The sequence below is a fragment of the Hyaena hyaena genome, unplaced genomic scaffold, assembly GCF_003009895.1.
Source record: "Hyaena hyaena isolate Hyena2069 unplaced genomic scaffold, ASM300989v1 scaffold_1000, whole genome shotgun sequence".
Taxonomy (NCBI): Eukaryota; Metazoa; Chordata; class Mammalia; order Carnivora; family Hyaenidae; genus Hyaena; species Hyaena hyaena.
The window spans coordinates 446,107-466,693 of NW_024081631.1; the positions used below are offsets into that span (position 1 = coordinate 446,107).

The 20,587-nt window shown below is 36.9% G+C and overlaps 1 protein-coding gene across 2 annotated transcripts; it reads right to left on the minus strand.

Annotated features, from left to right (window-relative positions):
* Positions 1-2,518: 2,518 nt before the first annotated feature.
* On the minus strand, positions 2,519-18,479 carry IFI44L (interferon induced protein 44 like). Of its 2 annotated transcripts, none has more exons than XM_039221700.1 (9): positions 18,112-18,260; positions 15,300-15,769; positions 14,712-14,760; positions 13,787-13,982; positions 11,750-11,902; positions 9,306-9,477; positions 3,926-4,026; positions 3,467-3,641; positions 2,519-2,708 (listed from the first exon to the last, which is right to left on the minus strand). In XM_039221700.1, exons 2-9 carry the CDS (start codon positions 15,757-15,759, stop codon positions 2,686-2,688), a joined length of 1,329 nt encoding a protein of 442 aa, XP_039077631.1. In that variant the 5' UTR covers positions 15,760-15,769; positions 18,112-18,260; the 3' UTR covers positions 2,519-2,685. The 2 variants fall into 2 exon arrangements, with proteins under 2 accessions (XP_039077631.1, XP_039077632.1); XM_039221701.1 differs by lacking the exon at positions 15,300-15,769 and adding an exon at positions 18,444-18,479 and having other exon boundaries at positions 2,520-2,708; positions 18,112-18,204.
* Between the last annotated feature and the right edge of the window lie 2,108 nt (positions 18,480-20,587).

Sequence of the window (20,587 nt, forward strand, 5' to 3'; positions counted from 1 at the left end):
TCTCTCCCCATCTCCCTCTGCCCCTCCTCTGCTTTCACATGCACATGCCCGCACACACATTCTCTCTCTCTCAAAATAAATAAATAAAAATGATATTTACAACATTGTTTAACATAATTTGTTCTTCCCCATCTCCACTCCCATTCCTACAATCTCTACCTGCAGTTTTGCTTACACTCTCATTCCTGTCCTGGAGTCTAGAACAGCTCAAATCCATCATGTGAGCCGTGTTGGGAAAGGATGTGGGGGACGTGGGGGAATGCAGCTAGATATTAGCCATAATACTAATTCTATTGTCTGGCTGACCCCAGCGGTCTGCGTTTTCTCCAACTTCAGAAAAAGATTTTGCAAAGATTGGCAATTAGTATGCAAGTTTCCATCTTCTTTAAATTGGTGGCAAAAATCAGATCTACTTAAATCTACTGCCCTCCATAAATTGGCCCAGAGATTCATCACCTTTGGGATGGGATTTGGGAACTTCTAAATTCCCACAGCTTTTAGAAACACCAAGAAGACTTCAACCAGCCTTGTTGTCAAAGCAACTTTAGCATTAAATTGAGTTTTGTCACTTCAAGATGATTGCCTATCAGCTGGTCTCTGAAGCATGTGGGGCTTGAGTCTCTCCACTTCACTATATTAGATATGCATTGACTTTAAAAAAATTTTTTAATGTTTCTTTATTTTTGAAATAAAGAGAGACAGAGCATGAGCAGGGAAAGGGCAGAGAGAGAGGGACGCACAGAATCTGAAGCAGATTCCAGGCTTTGAGCTGTCAGCACAGAGCCTGATTCAGGGCTTGAACGCATGAATCGGGAGATCATGACCTGAACTGAAGTCAGACGCTTAGCCGACTGAGCCACTAGGTGTCCCTGGACCTGCATTTTTTATGAAGAAGCAACATGATAATCTTTAAAATTAGCTTTCTAAAAGAGACACAGGCTTACACATCACCTACCATAATGATGCTTGGTGTTTTTTAAGGTGGATAATGGGTAAATTTGTACAGTGCTACAAACCTCTGTCAGAAACAGCCACTTTTACTTTTTTTTTCCAGCTTTACTGAGATATAATTGTATAAACATACTCTTATGTATAGATAACAAACAGGGTTGCTGGAGAGGAGGTGGGTGGGGGAATGGGTTAAGTGAGTGATGGGGATTAAGGAGAGTACTTGTGATGAGCACTGAGTGATGTATGGAAGTGATGCATCACTAAATTCTACTCCTGAAATTAATAGTACACTATATGTTAACTGGAATTAAATAAAAGCTTGAAACTACAAAAAAGTTAACTAAAATTAAAATTAAAAAAATAAAGAAATAAGACTCAAGAAAGTTGATTGTTTTAGACTTCATGTGTTACTCAAGAATCAGTGGACTTCAATACCAAATAAATAAATTAAAATCCCCATGAAAAAGAGATATAATTAATTTTTATAACATTACATAAGTTTAAGGTGTTCAACGTGATGATTTAATAGATGTATATATTATCACTGGTTACTACAATAAGGTTAGTTATAACATCCATTACCTCAGATAGTTACCTTTTTTGTTCAATGTGGTGAACATTGAAGATCTACTCTCCTAGCAACTTTCAAGTATAAAATACTGTGCTGTTAAGTCTCTGAGTGTTTATCTCTCTTGATCTCTCCATTACTCCTCTTCCTCTGAGGGTCTCCATCTCCATCATGAGGTGTCCCACACTACCCCCTTCAAACAGAGTAAAGAAGTTCCATCTTGAATATAATTTTGCATGTAGCAAAACCTTCCTCTGACCGGATTTTTGCTGACTCCACCTGAAGATGGATGAGTTACAGCCCTATAGTCAGTAAGGACAATGGTGGGTCTTCAATCACCTTCAATCTTCTACCCAATAATGGCTGTGGCTCGTTTTTATCATGGATTACATAGAGTCAAACACATATTACTTGTTGGGCCCCTTGCTCCCCTTTCATAACTATCCCGGCTGGAACTCTACTTTTGTTTCCCAGCATCTACTTCTGGCTCTACTCCTCAGTATCTGTGACCTTTCTATTCCTCCATCTCTTTTAACGACCCCATCCATCTCTTGCACTGAATCACAGCTCCTGAACATTCATTTGAGCACCACTTTACCTGTAGCTTTGCTTTAAGAAATTGTTGTTTTTCTATAACTATCCCTAAAGAATTCTTGGCCTCATAATATCCAGGACTTTCCAAACACAATAATTCTGAATAAAAGTATATTCGACTACTTTAATGGAGGTAACTATTGAACCAAAGCATATTCATGTGAAAAGTACTAAGAAATTTGGAGAAGAGAGTTAGAGTTTTATGGGAGAAAAATCTATCTTCTGAAATTCTTTTTTGGTTTATTACTAGTCCTAACTTCTACAGTTACTTACTCAGAGGAATTTAGAATCATTTGGGAGTTCCTGTATAAGACAACCTTCTTATTGCCTTGCACTAGTAAGTAACCTCATTTGATCACTCTACTTGGGAAACATGGCTAGGACGGTTTGGAATTCAATTAATGAAAATGGGGCATGAGTGCACTAAAGGAAGAAATTTTATTTTTTTCACAGAAATAACATGTAAGTCCTTAAGAAATATTTGCTTTTTTAATTCGCTTCAATTCATATCTTCATCCAGAGATAAGTGAAACATTCTCCCTCCTTTATGTCCATTTCTTGTCTCCGGAATTTCATTCTTTTCCAGTCTTCCCCTCTGTAAGGAGAAAAATGTAAAGTACGTGTTATCACTCTGGGGAAGCTGGGAGGGATGCATCTTGGCAAGCACGCCTGCTCCGTCAGGCAACGTGCTAAGCTCTGTGAATACAAATGTGCGTAAAATCCAAAGCCTACTTCTTGAAGAACCACAATCTATTCAGGGAATTGGATATCCATGTAATCATGCTTAAATTATTATTCAATGTATTAGTACTCACATAGAGTTTTAAATAAAGAGCTAAAGACAAATACATAAGGAGATAGTCAATTTTGCTGGGGAGGCTTAGAAAGGTGTCACAGCCATTGAAACCATAAGTGGTGCAGGAATACCGAGGGTGGTCTACAGTAGGGCATATCTTGGCCCACCTGTGCTCAGGGCTGGCCTTTCAGCTTGAGGTACAACTGATCCTAGAAGAAACTATCAGTTAGATACTGTCAGGGACTGAAGGCGAAACATAAATGAAAGCAGAAGTCATAAGGAGGCTGTCAGCAGAGGTGGACTCTAATCGGGGCATGCCAAGCCAGGTTTGGACCAAGTGTCAGAATCAAGGCAACTGATGTCACATGCAGAGCTGAACCTCCCTACAATTTTACCTGAACACAAAAGAAAAAGGAATAGAAACAAAGCACATATCCTAACATGGTTGTCAGGTCTAGAGCAAGCAGGTGGGCACCAGCCATCCTGTAAGATAGAACTCAGGGATTTTCAAAAAGTACCCATGCTTTATGACAGGAGTGGAAAGGGGGCCAGATTACCTGTTTCCTCAAGAGGCATATCCTCTAACATGTCATTCACTAGGCGTAACATCTGCCTCAGCACAAAGAGGATCAGAGTGTCCTTAAAAGGGTCCAGCTCCAACTCTGATGTGTAATTTTCAACCATAAAGATATTATAAGTAGGAATATCTAGCAGTTTGCTGACTTGTATTATCTGTGGAAAAATTAATAAGCATAACTCATATCTGAAAATGGACTAAATTCAAATATGATTCAAGGAAGAAACTGAAAAATCAATAGCTTGATAAATTCTCTTCTGAATATAATTATAACACAGATAATTATTGTTATAAAGTAGGACTAGACTTGAATTAACCAGGCAATTGATCCAGTTCTTCATTTACCTGTGCATTTGTACTGTGAACAGCCCCCCACACACACACACACATACAATATAACACTATTACAATAATGTCTGGTTAGAAATATATTCTTTACCTGGCTTTGGGAAGTCATAGATTTATCCATGTTTGAAAAGTTTTCTTGAAGAGTTTTACTGCAATTACCCATTTTAGTAAGCAACACCACACATGCTATACCTATATCAAAGAGATAAATCAGTTATATTGTATCATAAACAGCTATGGGTCAACAAGGCCATTCAGTATGTGTGAAAGCAGCTCTCTGTGGGGTGAAGATCTAGAGAATGAAATAACCCCAGTAAATGTCAGTATGGAACCAGAAGTTCTTCTAATAGGAGATAAGATCTTTTCTTCCAACATGAGATATAATTTCTAAATGCAACTGAATTCACACTACGTTGCAATCATCTATTCCAAATAGTGTGTTTTAAAGTGATCAGGTTTGGCGGGGGCAGTGGGGCGGGGGGGGGGGCGGGGGGGTTGGTGGTTGCTGGATATTGAAGAGTAAAAAAGACCCAGAAAGTGAAGAAGGTTGTGTGAGAGAATTTGTAAAAACAAAGCACACTGATTTCACAGTTCTACTAAGGACTTCTTGCCCTCTCCCAATTGGCTGCCAACTGAATCAAAGGCCTCTTTAGGTAAACCTGCTTCCCCAGGAAAAAAAATATTATAAAACTAAAATTTCCAAATGCCATTCATGGATGTCCCTGAGATTTCTTTACAAGAGCTTTGAGTATTTCCCCTTATGGGAATCATATGTTTGTGATTTCTATTACTAAATGATTGCTTTTGCCATCTTCCCTCATTCAAGTCCCAGAGCAATAAGTAGCAAAGTTAGCCAATCAAAACCTGGCTTGTGTTGATAGCAGTTCTCAATTGACACATATTAATTTCTTTTCAACTTCTGGTAAAATGCAATTCTCCTCTTTCAAAATTAATGCAATGTCTTCTTCGAGGCTCTAAGTCAGCCCAGTTAGATGCATAAAGCATTGTCACCCAGCCTGTCCTTGAAAAAATACTTTCAAACCTTAGCACTTCTGTAACTCACTCTTATCTATAACCCACCATAATTTTAGAGCTGTTAAATACTTACATAGACAGTCCCTGATGGGACTAGACTAACGGTTTAGACTTAAGAATTTTTTACTTTATGACGGTGCAAAAGCGTTATAATTTTGGTAGAAACCACACTTCAAATTTTGAATTTTGATCTTTTCTGAGGCTAGCAATATGCAGCATAATATCTCTTGGGGTGCTGAGTGGTGGCAGTGAGCTGCAGTCAGTCAGCCACGTGATCACGGGGTAAACAACTTACATACTTACATTCACTCTGTACCCATGAACCATTCTGTTTCTCATTTTTACAACAGCCTTCAATAAGTTATATGAGATATTCAACACTTTATTATAAAATAGGCTTTGTATTAAATGCTTTTTCCCAGCTGCAGGCCAATGTAAGTGTTCCCAGCATGTGTAAGGCAGGCTAGGCTAAGCGACGATGTTTGGTAGGTTCGGTCTATTAAGTGCGTTTTCAAGTTACAGTGAGTTTATTGGGACATAAACCCATTGTAAACTCAAGTCGATCAGTATATGCTCATATATTTACATTGAATACATCTAATGTCTAGATTCAGAACTTATTTCCATTCTACAGGAGGCTAAAGTTCAGTGCACTTAACAACTTTCTTAAGATGAAAATTATGACTATTAAAAAAAACCTAGATTTACTTTGTCACTAAAACAATCCTCTATACATAAAACTGCACAGCTTTTTTCAAAAAATTATATTAAGTAGTCTTTCTATTGCTATACTAAACAAGGGGCTCTAGAGTATAAATGCCCAAACAATTCTCTTTTTTAAATTGTTTTTTTAGGTTTTGACCACCTGCATCCATCACCTATTTCTCCCATACCCAAATCCCCACCTCTCACAACCATTAATCTGTTCTCTGTATCCATGAGCATGTTGGGTTTTTTTTTTTTTCTTTTAACCATTCCACATATAGGAGAGATCATATAGTGTCTTTCTCTGTCAGACTTATTACACTTAGCATAATGCCCTTGAAGTCCACCGAAGCTGTTGCAAATGGCAAGACTTCGTTCTTTTTTATGGCTGAATAATATTCTTCTTCTACTTTCTGGACTAATATCCTCTTGTACTTTTTGGAATAGTTTGAGAAGGATTGCTATTAATTCTTCTTTGAATGTTCAGTGGAATCCACCGGTGATGCCATCTGTTTCTAGACTTTTGTTTGTTGGGAGTTTTTTGATTACTGATTCAATATCCTTACTCATGTTTGGTCTGTCCAGATTTTTTATTTCTTTGTGATTCAGTCTTGGTAGGTTGTATATTTCTAGGAATATATCCATTTCTTCTATTTTTTTTGTGTATAATTGTTCACCGTAGTCCCTTATGATAATTTGTATTACTGTGGTACCAGTAGTAATATCTCATTTCTGGTTTTATTTTTGTCTTTTTCTTATTCTTTTTTTTTTCCCCCTGAAATTCAGTGAAAGGTCTCCCAGTTCTGGACCAAATGGAGCCAATACACTTTTCCCTATTCTTCCTTCTAAATACGACTAGAAACACTAGACATTACCTATAAATCAAACAAAAACATTGAAAGGTAGAGAAAATAGTGGAATAACAGAAACTCACTAAGGACCTCAGGATCCAGGGAACAAAAGGATGGTTGAGTTCTCTAGGTTTCCTTTTTTACTTCATAGAGCCTATATTGGCTGCCAGAGAAGCTCACAACTAAGGAATCCCAATTGGATCTGGTGACAAGAAAGGAACAAAGCAGAAAAAGAAGGGAAGGGAAGGGAAGGGAAGGGAAGGGAAGGGAAGGGAAAGGGAGAAGTCCTTCCCTTCAAAAAACTAGAAAAAAGAAAGCTAATTATATCCAAATCAAGAAGATGAAAGAATCCCTAAAGAGCAGATATCAAAGAACAAATTGAAAACAGAAAAACAATTTAAAATATAAATGAAACAAAAACATGGTTCCTTGAAAAGGAAAATAAAATTGACAAACCTTTAGAAATAGTGACAAAGAAAAACAAAAGACAAGACATAAATCACCAATATCAGGAAGGACACAGGGATATCCCTACAGACCTCACACGTGTAAAATGAATAATAAGGAAATGCTATGAACAATTCTATACACTTAAAATTGACAACTTAGATGGAATAAAATGAACTAAAATCTACTATCTATCACAACTCACCTAATATGAAATAGATTATTTTAATAGCTTGGTAACTATTTTAAAATTAAATTTTTTGTTTTAAAAACCCCTGAAAAAGAAATCTCCAGACTCAGATGATTTTAATGGAAGACTCTACCAAACATTTAAAGAGAAATTAACACCAATTCTTCACAATTCCTTCAAGAAAGTGGAAGAGGAACACTTCCCAACTCATTTTATGAAGCCAGTGTTACCCTGACACCAAAACCTGAAAGCAGCTGGAAAAAAAAAAAACCCACAAATCAATATCCTTCATAAATATAGATACAAAAATTTTTAATAAAATATTATTATAGGATTCAGCAATATATGAAAATAATTATGTATCATGATTACATGGGATTTATTCTAAGGAAACAAGCCTGGCTCAAGATTCAAAAATCAGTGTAATCCATCATACTAAGAAGATAAACAGGAAAAAATTTTCATGACTCTATCCATCTGTGGATAAAAATTATTTGATAAAATTCAACATCCATTCCGGATAAGAAAAAGAAAAAAAAACTCAGAGAATTAGGAATAAAGAACCTCCTCAAATTGACAAAGAACATCTGTAAAAAAACCAAACAAACTTATAGCTAACATCATAATGGTGAAACACTGAATACTTTCCCTCTAAGATCAAAAACACCACAAGGGTACATGTTCTCACAACTTTTATTCAACACAGTACTGTAACTGCTAGCCAGAAAAATATGACAAGAAAAGGAAATAAAAGGCATACAGATTAAAAAGAAAGAGAAAATTATTCCTGTTTAAGATGGTATGAAAATCCCAAGGGATAAATATAACTTTCCTAGTACTAACAGGTGTGTTCAGCAAGGTCACAAGAAACAAGACTGACATAGAAAATTCTATTATACATTGATATACAGGAATAAGCATCTGGAAACCAAAATTCAAACATGATACCACTTTTTTAAAAAATTAAATAGTTAGGTATAGAGTTAATAAAACATGTACAGGACTTGAATGTTAAAAACTGTGGAGAACTGGTGAAAGAAATCAAAGATCTCAATAAATGAAGAAACATATTATGTTCATGGGTTGGAAGACTCAACAGATAAAGATGTCAATCCTCCCAAAATTTATATATGGGTTAATGTAATTGCTATCAGTACCCAATAAAGACTTTTTGTATAAATAGACAAGTTAATTCTAAAATTCTCATGGAGGACAAGCTGAGGACGGCAGCATAGGAAGACCCTGACTTCATCTCCGCAAACAGACACAACAAATTTACAGCTCCGTATGGAATCACTGTCCTCTGAAAAGAACCTAAGAACTAGATGAATAGCATATCTACAACAAAAAAACAAAACCATTGCATCCAGAAGGGTATGAAAGGCAGAGACACTGCCCAGGATCCCACTCCATAGGCAGTCACCCCACAATCAGGGGGCATCCAAAAAAATATGAACTTTTTCTCAAGGAATGAAAGGATTGTGCCCCACATCAGGCACCCAAAGCTGGGGGCTGACACCAGAAAGGCAAAATGTCTGGTCTTGAAAACCAGTGGGGATTATGACCACGAGAATCACAGAACTATAAAGAACACAGATCCCAATCCTAAAGGGCTCCCACACAAATCCAATTGCCCTGACATCCAGTGAGAAAGCAACAGACTGAAAAGCACCCACACCATAAATGAGGGCAATCCACTTAACTACTTTTAAATCTCTACATGTGATAAAACGACACAGAGCTACACACACACATAAGAGTGGCAATTTTCTGGTTTTGATCTTTCTGGTCAGGTCAGATAATGTGAGGTGACTTGCCTATCGAGCCACTGGAAAATCACATGTGACATAAAATATGTAAATGATCTCTGTCTACTAGTGCTAGTAACCAGCCTAGGAGTCAGGAAATTTAGTAAAGGGTCCATAGGACCTTTCTGTACTTTCTTTGCAATTTCCTGTGAATCCATAATTATTTCAAAATAAAATTTTTAAAAATTTTGTAATGTTCTTATTTATTTTTGAGAGACAGAGACAGAGCATGAGTGGGGGAGGGGCAGAGAGAGACACACACATAGAATTTTAAGCAAGCTCCAGGCTCCGAGCTGTCAGCACAGAGCCCAACTTGGGGCTTGAGCACATGATCTGCGAGATCATGACCTGAGCCGAAGTCGAACACTTAACCAACTGAGCCACCCAAGTGCCCCTCAAAATAAAGGTTTTTTTAATAAGGACAATGAAACTCACCACACTTTAAGACCTCTTTTTGAATTTGTTTGAACTTTGCCACCATCTTAGAGGAGAGATTGCTGATAGACTTGATATCTAAGACATAAGCCACACAGTGAATCCTGTCCTTCAATGATGGAGAGGTGATGAAGGCAGGATCATAGGGTGTAATTGGTTTATGAGGGCTAAACTGTAATGGAAACATAAGGTAACATTTAGAGAGTCTTTGCTGAATTTGTTAAAACACATTCATGCCTGAAATGCAACTACCACTAACCTCCAACCCAAAACTTTCCTCCCACTTGCCACTCTTTCCCCAGGCTAATTAGTATCCCGCTTCCATATGTTCTCTCTACTATGACTGTAATGTTATTATGTTTCTTACAGAAAATTGCTTTGGCAAAAATTATAATTATACTTTACGTTATCCATAGTGGAACTATTTCAGAAAAATACAAACAACGTTTGTTTAAAAAGTTAACTTCAGAGGCTCCCGGGTGACTCGGTCGAGAGTTCCACTCTTGATTTCAGCTCGGGTCATAATCTCATGGTTCTTTAGATCAAGCCCCACAGTCGGCTCCACACTGACAGCATAGAGCCTACTAGGGATTCTCTCTCTTTCCTCTCTCTGCTCCTCCCCCACTCTTGTGTGCACATGCACCCATGCACACATGCTCTCTCTCAAAAAAATGCTAATTTCAAATCCCAGTCTCTGAAAAAAAAAAGAATATTGACATTGGTTACACACTATTTAAGACTTTAAACATTTCGCATACTTAAATGGACTAATGGACAGAGGAGAAAAAAGGAGAGGAAAAACTGCCATTTAAAATAAAATGCTATAGGGAACACCTGGGTGGCTCAGTCCATTAAGCCTCAGACTTCAGCTCAGGTCATGATCTTGTGAGTTAGTCAGTTCGAACTCCCATATCAGGCTTTCTGCTATCAGCACTGAACCTACTTCAGATCATCTGTCTCCTTCTCTCTGCCCCTCTGCTACTCACACACTCTCTCTCAAAAATAAACAAACATTTAAAATAGATTAAAATAAAATAAAATAAAATAAAATAAAATAAAATAAAATGCTATAGGAGCACTTGGTTGGCCCAGTCAGAAAAGCATGCAACTCGATCTCAGGAGCGTGAGTTTGAGCCCCACATGGGGTGTAGAGATTACTAAAAAAATAAATTAAAACATAAAAAATTAAATACTACAATTTCTTTAATTTTACAGAAGAAAAAGAAACTAAAGTGAAAGAGGAAAAAACCCAAGTTCCAAGTTAACATCTTCATACCACAAAACAATAATTTTTCTAGGATTAAGAAAATGGATTTAAAAATACAATACAGGGCTAGGTTCATTATTTTTTAACTATATGTTTCAATGCTGAACTGAACTGACTGCCTCTCTGTTGTGAAAAATGAAGGTGTTAGTAGGCTCAGGGGGTCTCCTATCTGCTCTGTTCCACCTCCATATTTCTCATGTCTCCTTAAATTGTGAGGATAAGGATTATGTTCTTAGTCAACTATGTGTTTCAACTAGCATAGTATCTGGCACAAATTAGGTTTTTAATAATGATTTTTTAAAATATATGAGTACATAGTTAAGGTTTCCAATCAAGCACAACTGAGAGGCAACAAAGTCACTGTTTAGAAATTGAGGCTGATTGTATGCCCCAATGCCCAATGCCTAAAAGAAAGGTAATAATATTGGTTGACTTTTCGAGAATTTAAGGTACATCAACTCATTTACCTTCTCAGGCACTCTACAAAATGGGCATTATTAATACCTACATATCAACATAAAAAAAGTAAGACTTTCAGAGATAAATATGTAACTTCTTTATGAGTACACATCTACTTGTTGGCAAAGCCAATTTTTGGATACAGGCATTTAGGTAGCATTTTAGTAGTGAAACATAAATACTTATTGTATAACAATATCACACTTAGACAAAAATTGGTTAATTGTTACAATATTTTGTCTAAGTGACCAAAAAAGTGCATGAGGTTAATTACTACTTTTCTACTTATTTTACATTATTGTAAAGAGTGATATAAGAACAATCATCTCCTGAACTTTTTTGGGATCTGTATGAGTAAAATACTGCTGTTGGCTGTATTTCTTTTTTTTCTTTTTTTTTAGATTACCTTTTTTTTTTTTTTTTTTTTTGAGTAACCTCCACACCCAGTGTGGGGCTCACACTCATGACCCTGAGTTCAAGAGTCTTAAGTTCTACCAACTGACCCAGCCACGCACCCCAGCCTATATTTCTTAATGTCAGAGAAAATAAGTTCCTCTACTTTACTTCTATGAATATTTATTCATTTAAAAAAGAGAAGTGTTGGTTGATGTTGAAAACACCTTACAACAGTTGAAATTGTCTTATGGGGTAAAAAACATTTAACAAAGAGCATTGATGGAAATGATTTAAAAGGTTTTCAAGATTCGAGAATTCTTACCTCGTATCTGTCTGGCACACAGCCTTTTAAGATGTGGGGTATGTCATCCATACACAATCCTACTCCCTCTTTCTCATGTAGCCCCATGGAGTCACACAACCTAAATGCCAGAGATTTGCCATCGTTCCCATCTTTAACAGAATATGTTCTGTACTATAAAACAAAGTATATTAAATGTAAAAATTCATTCTTCAACTAGTATTCAAGACATGACAATAGGATGAGCATAGGGTGATTAATATTTTAAAACTGTTGTCCTCAAACATTTTGGTCTCAGGATCACCTGATACTCTTAAAAATTATTGAGAATCTCGAAGATATTTTTACTTATGTAGATTATATCTGCTGATATTTAACATACTAGAAACTGAAATGGAAATAATTTTAAATATTTCTTAAATCATTTTAAAATGCAATTGTGAATTTATTGCATGTTAACCCAAATAAAATTTTACCCAAAAAATTACTTTCCAAAAAATATTAAAACCAGCAGGATCGATTTAGTTTTTACAATGCTCTTTGGTATCTGAATTATAGAAGATAGCAGGATTCTCATATCTGCCTCGGAATTCAGTCTGTTGTGCTATATCATTTTGATTGAAGTATATGAAGAAAATCTAGTCTCCCGTGTATATATGTAAAGAAAAAGGAGAGAGCATTTAACAGCTTTCAGAAAATTGTGGATATTCCTCATTAATAATGCATCAAAGCTCAACAAGTGATAATTTCTCAAAGGTTAGCTACAGTGTGGAATCTGTGATATTTTCACACTCAGTTACATTAAATTCAGTGATCTATCTTACACTTTGAATATATTTTGTATCCATGCATGACTTAGCAACTAGATGCATTTGGTCATTTGAAAATATTGGTTCCCTTCCTTCCCCAGGTCTTTCAGCCTAGGCACATTTCAGCCGACGATATTAAAACATCATGTTTGTTACTAGTGCCGCTAATCTTATCAGATAAGTCTTTAAGTCTTGGGAAGTTATGAAGCTCAAAGTGGTGGATACAAGCTTCCCAAAGTTCTATTTTTTTCTTTAAAACTCAAATGTTATCATTGGCAACAAATGTTGATTGGTTGTTTTTCTTGCCATGTTATGCCCACTTAGTGCATTTTCCATGAATTTCTACTGAATAGCTAAGTATAAATAAGCAAGTCTGCCAAATGTCTTCTTAATTAAAAATGATGTTACATGAGAAGAGTTCAGCTCACAACTCCAATGCACCACTGTCTTTGCTCAATAGCCGCCACATTTTGGGATGCCTTAGAAACCCTTTATCCATACTTCCCATTGCATCACACAAAATACTAAAATAATGTGTTCTCAAAAGCTGAGCTTAAATAAAATCCATAGTTGTTACTTACTCATCAATTACATTCTTTTTTTTTTTAATGTTTTTAATTTATTTCTGAGAGAGAGACAGTGTGAGCAGGGGAGGGTCAGAGAGAGAGGGAGATACAGAATCTGAAGCAGGCTCCAGGCTCTGAGCTAGCTGTCAGCACAGAGCCCGACATGGGGCTCAAACCCACGAACCGTGAGATCATGACCTGAGCCGAAGTCAGACACTTAACCGGCTGAGCCACCCAGGTGCCCCTCATGATCATTCCTTATATAATGGTTTTGTAAAATGGAAAAGTGTTGTAATACATAATTTTCATTATTTTATTACAAAAAAAGAGAAAAGAATTTCAATCCAGGTAAAACCATGTGGGACATAAGCAAAAACACATTTCTAAAATAATGGACTTACACAAAACTTTTAAAATTTTACTGCTATATTCTACAAACTTAAGCATTCTTCTCAGTTATATGAAGAATGTGTGTGTAAACATGGAAAGCCTCTCAGTAAAAAACAACTCAATGGAGACCATTCTGATTCAGCTCGTACTTCTGTTTTACATTTGATTTAGCATTTAATTGCTTGTAGGTAAGAAGGAGGTTAACATTCCTAGAGAAAATGGCAAAGAAATAAACAAATCTAATAATTGTAATTGATAAAACAAAATCCTCAGGCAATACTTAAGTAACTTACCTGTTCAGTAATGCTGGTGTCATCAGACCCCACTATGGCTTGGCGAGTCAGACGGCCTTGGAAAGCAGACCTCACTGAATTAATAAAACTGGACTTTCCAGATCCAACTGGCCCCAGCAAGAGAATACGAATTTCTGAAATCAAGTCTACATTGGGCTTGAAGGCTCTGAGTTCCTCCAGAAGTTGATTCATGTGCCTGTGAAATAACATGCAGAACTTGAAACAGCCAAACCCCCATAAAATCACTGTGATTCTCCTGGACCTTTTTTCCGTCCCTTTACAAGTATGTTTTAATTACATACATATTATCTGGGAATTAACGTGTATCATCTGACGCGAAAAGGTCTACGGTTATGCATGTTGTGCTTGAAGAAAATGCATATATCTATATCTTAATAAAGCTAAACATTCATCAGCAACCAAATCACTGCTAAACTATTAGCCTTGATGACACAAGTCTGAGAAATATCAACAACACTGAAGATGTGTGTTATTTCAGTAATAATATTATATTAAGGAGAAATAAAATATATGCAACACAGATATTTATCTATAAATTGGGGAAAGGGGGGTTGTTTTTAAAACTTACTGAAGTTCTCCCAAAACTGTGTTCTTAAGTAAAAGCTTCAAAGGAAATATCTGAAATAGCCATCTAGACCTTTCTGTCTGGAAAACTTTAAATCTAGCTAGTTCAAAGTGAAAAATAAAGTCAAATTGTTGTCAGGTAGATTTTTAAAGGTTCACGGTTGGTAGTGATTCTATTTTTGCTGTTGTTGTAAATTGCGTCAAAGATATTATTTAAATAATATTGTAATTTATTTTTATCACCCAACTTATATTTTTATTTTACTCTTTCATTTCCAGTGTCATTTATAGAAATGTTCTAAATAAAGTGAGTAAAAGATAGTCCGAGAACCTAACTTACTTCGCAGCTCTTGTCACCTTGCTCACATAGGTGGTGTCATCCTTAATTCCTGTAGGAAACAAACATAGCATAATAAGTTTTTTAACCTGTCTGGCTAAATATGCTCAAGTCAACCTTTTAAATGGGGCAGCGAGTCTGCTTATATAAACCAGGGCTGAGCTGTCCAGTTAGGACTTAGGGTTGGCAACCTAATGAGCAGAGAAGAGAAAATTATTCCCTGCCTTCCATGGAGGATAATTAACTCACTCTGGAAACTCTCAGGTACGTATACCTGGAGGTCCTAGAGTTGACCCAAAAGGGACCATGTGTCAGAATAAACCCCGGCTCTCGCTTGCTCTCCATCTTCATCTCTCTATCTCTCCACTTACACTTCTCAACCTCCTTTCCTCAAAGCTGCCTATACCTTCTGGGTGATACCTCATAAAATTTATGCTTCCCAGGTTATATTTTGAAGTTTATGAAAGAGAAATTTGATGGCATGAAATAGGACTGTTCCTCTCATTTTTCCTTGTTCTTGTAGCTCAATGATGACCAACAAATACAAAGAGAGACTAGAAACACAGTGTAGGATTATCTCATTTAACCTACCTTCGACTCGAAAAACTTCACATTCACAAAATGTGTTGCCAGAGTAGAACATTTTTAATTTGGAGCTTAGTGAACGATGCATAGAAAGTTTGGCTTTGCTTGGATCTATACTGAGCATCTTTTGATCAAAGGAACAAAATATCAGTTCCCCAGAAATAATTTTCACTTCTGCCTCTAGAACTACAGTTGTCATTTCTGTAGCTTTATGTCTTTGAAATGAAAAACAGAAGGAGGATATTGGCTCGCTCAACTCTGTGGCTATAGGATAATGCCCAGGTATAAAGACCCCAATAATAATATTAGAAAAGTAAACTACTGTTATAGTAGATCCCTGAAGCTGGCAATTATTAAACAAATGTTCGTGGACACTAGACTTAGAAAGAAGTCTCAAGGAAACGTTTCCAAGCAGCTTTTGTAGGCTTCTCTCCTCATTCCATGACAATCTGGTTGTTACTGCCATGGTTCTGTACCTGATAGAAAAACAATAATAGGTTGAAAAGCTAGTTAGTATATCATCGTGGTTTAAAGCACAGATTTCTGCTTCTTTTAGTTCCAGCATGTTATTTTTTTTCTCTGACCCAATTAAAACACGTTGGTTGTATTACAAGGAAAAAAAAAAACATAGAGATAGAACATTCGTAGGTGGATATGAGAAAAACTCAGATAATTTAGAAATAAAAAGTATCATTAAAATATCATTGAATTTTTTTTTAGTTTATTGTCAAGTTGGTTTCCATATCACACCCAGTGTTCATCCCAACGAGTGCCCTCCTTCATGCCCATCAGCCTCCTTCCCCTCATTGAATTTTTTTAAGTCAGTAGTCAAGTGGAAAACTATATAAAGAATAAAGTAAAATAAATAAATTAGAACATGAGTCCACAAACATTTCTTAATGACAGCAAACTTTTTAGCCTTTGTGGGACATATACTCTGCCATAGTTAACTGAACATTGCCAGTGTAATGCAAAAACATAGATGAAATATAAACAAATGGGCATGATTATATTCCAATACAGCTTTTTTTTTTTTTTTTTTTTTTTACAAAAACAGGTGGGTGGCACACAGGCCATGGTTTGCCAACACATGAATTAGGAGATTGAGAAAAATTAGAACACAGGATAAACTGTGAATATATATATATTTGAAGGCATTGAAGAGATAACAAAGAAGTGAAGACTATGCCATTGACTAAGATTTGGAAAAGGAGTGAAGACAGTGAGGGAAGTTAGGCATTTGGGAGCATATTTCCCTGAGGAGCATCTGTTAACTTTAGAAGAGGTGCCTGAGATGCTGAGAAGTGAGGCAAAACTTTTTGTTAGACTCACAGAGAGAGGGGAATATAGTACAAGAAAGAGGGTGCCTTGGCAACCTTCCTCCCAAGCTATGGGCAAGCATTCTGAAGAGCTACAGAGGAAAATAAAGGCTGTACTAAAACTGGAGAAATTTAATTCCATCTCCTAGTAATTTCAGCCTATGAGTAGATTCACATACATGAAGCTTGCCTGTGCCTCTAGTTGTAAGGCAGTGGGAAAAACAAATCTTGGCTGGATGAAGAGAATATTCTTCTAGCTTCAAATTATCCCCACAATGCTTTTTATATTTAGTGAGTCACATTCATCAGAAACACAAGGGAGGAAATGAAACAACATGAAAGAAAACCAAGAGAAAAAGCAAAACACAGAAATAAACCCATGCTCTTTATTTATTTGCTTTGTTTTTCTAGATTCCACACATAAGAGAAATCAGATGGCACTTTTCTGACTTATTTCATGTTCCATAATACCCTCTAGACCTATCCATGCTACTGCAAATGGCTTATCTCCTCCTTTTTTATGGCTGAGTAATATTCCAGTGTGTGTTTTTGTGTGTGTGTGTGTGTGTGTGTGTGTATGTGTGTGTGTACCTCACATCTAATGGAAAAACTGTCTCTAATGGAAAAGTAGTCAAAGTATATGAAGACATTTACAGATGAGGTAATTCGAATGAACTATAAACATATGGAAAAAATGTTCAACTGTTCTAGAAACAGAGAGCTGTGAATTAAACAATAATGAGATAGCATTTTACATCAAACAAGAGTAAAGCAATACCAAATTGACCCGGCTATGGAGATTCGGTCATAGTCACAGTGTTTTGATGGACATACGTCATTTTGAGGAACACGGCAGCTTTGTTTAGCATGAATTAGAAGACTGGATGTACAAATTTTGGCATATTCACACAACGAAATACTAACGAGCACTGAAGTGACTGAACTAGGCCTATTTGTATCAACATTGATGAAGCTCAAAAGATTAAGCAAGTTGAGAATGATACACTTAGTGTGATATCATTTATATAAACTGTTAACACAAAGCAATACCAGAGATGTTTGGATACATAGATATATATGGCAAAGGCATATAAACAAGCACAACAGTAATTATTCCAAAGTCTGGATATTTCCCTCTGGCAAAGAAGGGAAGAGAAAAGAGTATAGGAGAGATTCCCAGATAACTTCAACATTATCTGTTATGCTTTTGTTTTGTTTTGTTTTGTTTTGTTTTGTTTTTTCAGGGGAAAAACCTACTCTAATTAGATAAAGCAAGTCATCTTAAAAATCTGATAGGATTGTGTAAGATTACACCAGAGTTCATTTACTCTCTAGCATTCCCTGCATTTAAAATTTTCATTAAAAAACACAACAAATGAAAGAGAAGAGTATGATCATTGGCAGCAATTTTACTCCAAAATTCTTTTTCAAAGAAAGGAAAACAGGCAATTTCCTTTACACACAGCTAAGGAAGCATTGGATGGCAAAAAATCACTTACCTGTTTCTAAGAGTTGGATGGAGCTTACATGCAGTTTGATAGACCCAGCAGCCACAGTTTGGAGACAGACGGTTCTGCTGAGATCTGGGGCGTCTGTGTTTGAAAGAAAGGAAAATGAAACTCAGCAGCAACCAATCAGCTGCCAGCACGCAGACCATTAGGTTTCTTTTTCCTGGTTAGAGAGGAAGAGACAGAGAAAAAGAAAAAGGAACTAAGATTTCTGCCAAACCCATGAGAAAGATCTTTGGTCCCCTCTGCAGCCCACATGTAGGCACACATGGAAAGACAGGTAATAAAAACTGCGAGAAAACTCAGAGCCAACGTTTCTGCACATTTTACTACGTGATTGCCACTGTACAACTGCTTGCATTTCCTAGTTTCCTCTCAGAAAAATCTCACCCGGTAAATGCTCTTGGGATCTTTATTTCTCAAAGTATGCAAATGAAACTTAAGTGTGCAAATGAATTCGGCTGAAAGAGTGGTAGCACTGGCTGGTATTTAAAACCAGCTTTCTGCGCTGGAACACACAGATGAAAATTTGACTCTTCCCAAATTCATTTATAAGGCACTGCACAGCTTCTTTCCCATTTACACATTCAGTCATTCAACAAGGGCTTAGACCCTGGGGAAGGATAATGCTGAGTAAGATAAAAATAGTGCCTCGAATGCTGTGCACTCAGGGAGATGGTCAGGTACATAGATGGGTATATTAGGTGTTCCAAAGGCTGCAAGAGGAGTAAACACAAGATGCACAGGGGACCGGGGTGACAGTGACCTCACCCAGTCTTAGGGCACTCGTAACAACTGGCAGAGCAAAGTTTAGATTGAGACATGAAGTTGTAGGTTGGGAAGAAACTTCCTTCTTTCCTCCAAGGTTTTTCCAGCTGGTTTAGGAATTAAACTGACATGAGACAGATCAACAGAAGGAAAAAAAACGAAGCTTTATTATGTATGCCTGGAGGCCCAATAATAAAACTGAGACCCAAAGGAATGACAAAACAGGCAGTTTTTCTACAATTTAGACAATAAGACAATCAATCTGTGAGAACGTGACAGGATAAAGAAAACAGATGTTTGGGACCTTCAATTTTTCTAAGTGGAATATGGGCTGAGGTAGCTATAGATTGGTAAACACACACATGCATCCCAAGGTTTATTTCCACTGCTTTCTTGGCTTTAAAGTCCTTATCTTTCATGATAAGGATGTCTTTTTACTTCTTAGTACAGGGAGGATATTTTTTCATATGAGAGGTTTATTTTCTGCTTTCAGGGGGTCAGAGAAGGGTCTAAGTGTCCTTCCACCGGCTATTTCCCAAGTAGCGTCAGTTCAAAATAATCAGTATGTCATTGTGGGGGCAGGCCCGGTGGGGGCTAGCCGGTTGATTAGGATTTTAAAAGTCTTTATTTAAGTTGGATTTTAGCACGAAGACAATACAAAGACTCAAAGCAAAGGAATGGCACGATCAAAACTAAATGTCATAGAAAGAAGGGTTAGTTTTTTTCTTGATTTGTAACAAATAGTCACAAACCAAGAGGCTGTAAAAAGACTCACATTCATTATGGCACCGGTGCCATGGGTCAGGAACCCAGCCTGGTTCAAATGGATTTTCTGCTCAGTGTCTCTCACTTGAGGTATTGCCAGCTGTGCCCCTATAGCAGGATTCTTGCAGAGAGAGCCATGACACCGAGCCTTTTCTTTCCAGAAAGCAACTTTATGCACAACTCAGTCAGTTGGGTTCCTACCTAAAGAAATGAGCCCCGAACTCCACTTGGCATAGTTTTTTATAAATTTTTTACTTCTTTGTCTCCCATATATGGTAACACACAAAATTGTAGTCTGATTTAGTGGTCTCATGTTACAAAGTTGTGAGGGATGTTGTCATGTACACGTATAACCAGGTTGCATTGAGGGTCTTTTTTTCCTTTCCTTAGGTAGGGGACCACACTCCTCCCGTTGATGCTTGGACCCCTCTATTTTGGGTCAAAGAGCATTATCTCAGAGATGAGAGAAGTTAGACAAGGGGTGGGGAATCTGGCCCCCCTCCATTGGGTTTTCTGGCAGTTGAGTTATAAAATCTTTGGTCTAGGCATGTTAAATTTTTAACAGAGATGATGATGAACTTTTTCCCCACCAGGCAAGACATTTTTTTTTCAATTATTGAACATTTGAGGAAACAAACCCCAGTAGGAGGACTGGGGTGTTTTGTTTTGTTTGTGTGGATCTAATTTTCTTTTTTTTTTTTTTTTTTTAACATTCATTTAGTTTTGAGAGAGAGAGTGAGACAAAGTGTGAGCAGAGGAGGGGCAGAAAGAGAAGGAGACACAGAATCCAAAGCAGGCTCCAGGTTCTGAGCAAATGTTCAGCACAGAGCCCAATGCGGGGCTCAAACCCACGAACAGTGAAATCATGACCTGAGTAGAAGTCGGACACTTAACCGACTGAGCCACCCAGGAGCCCCTGTGTGGATCTAATTTT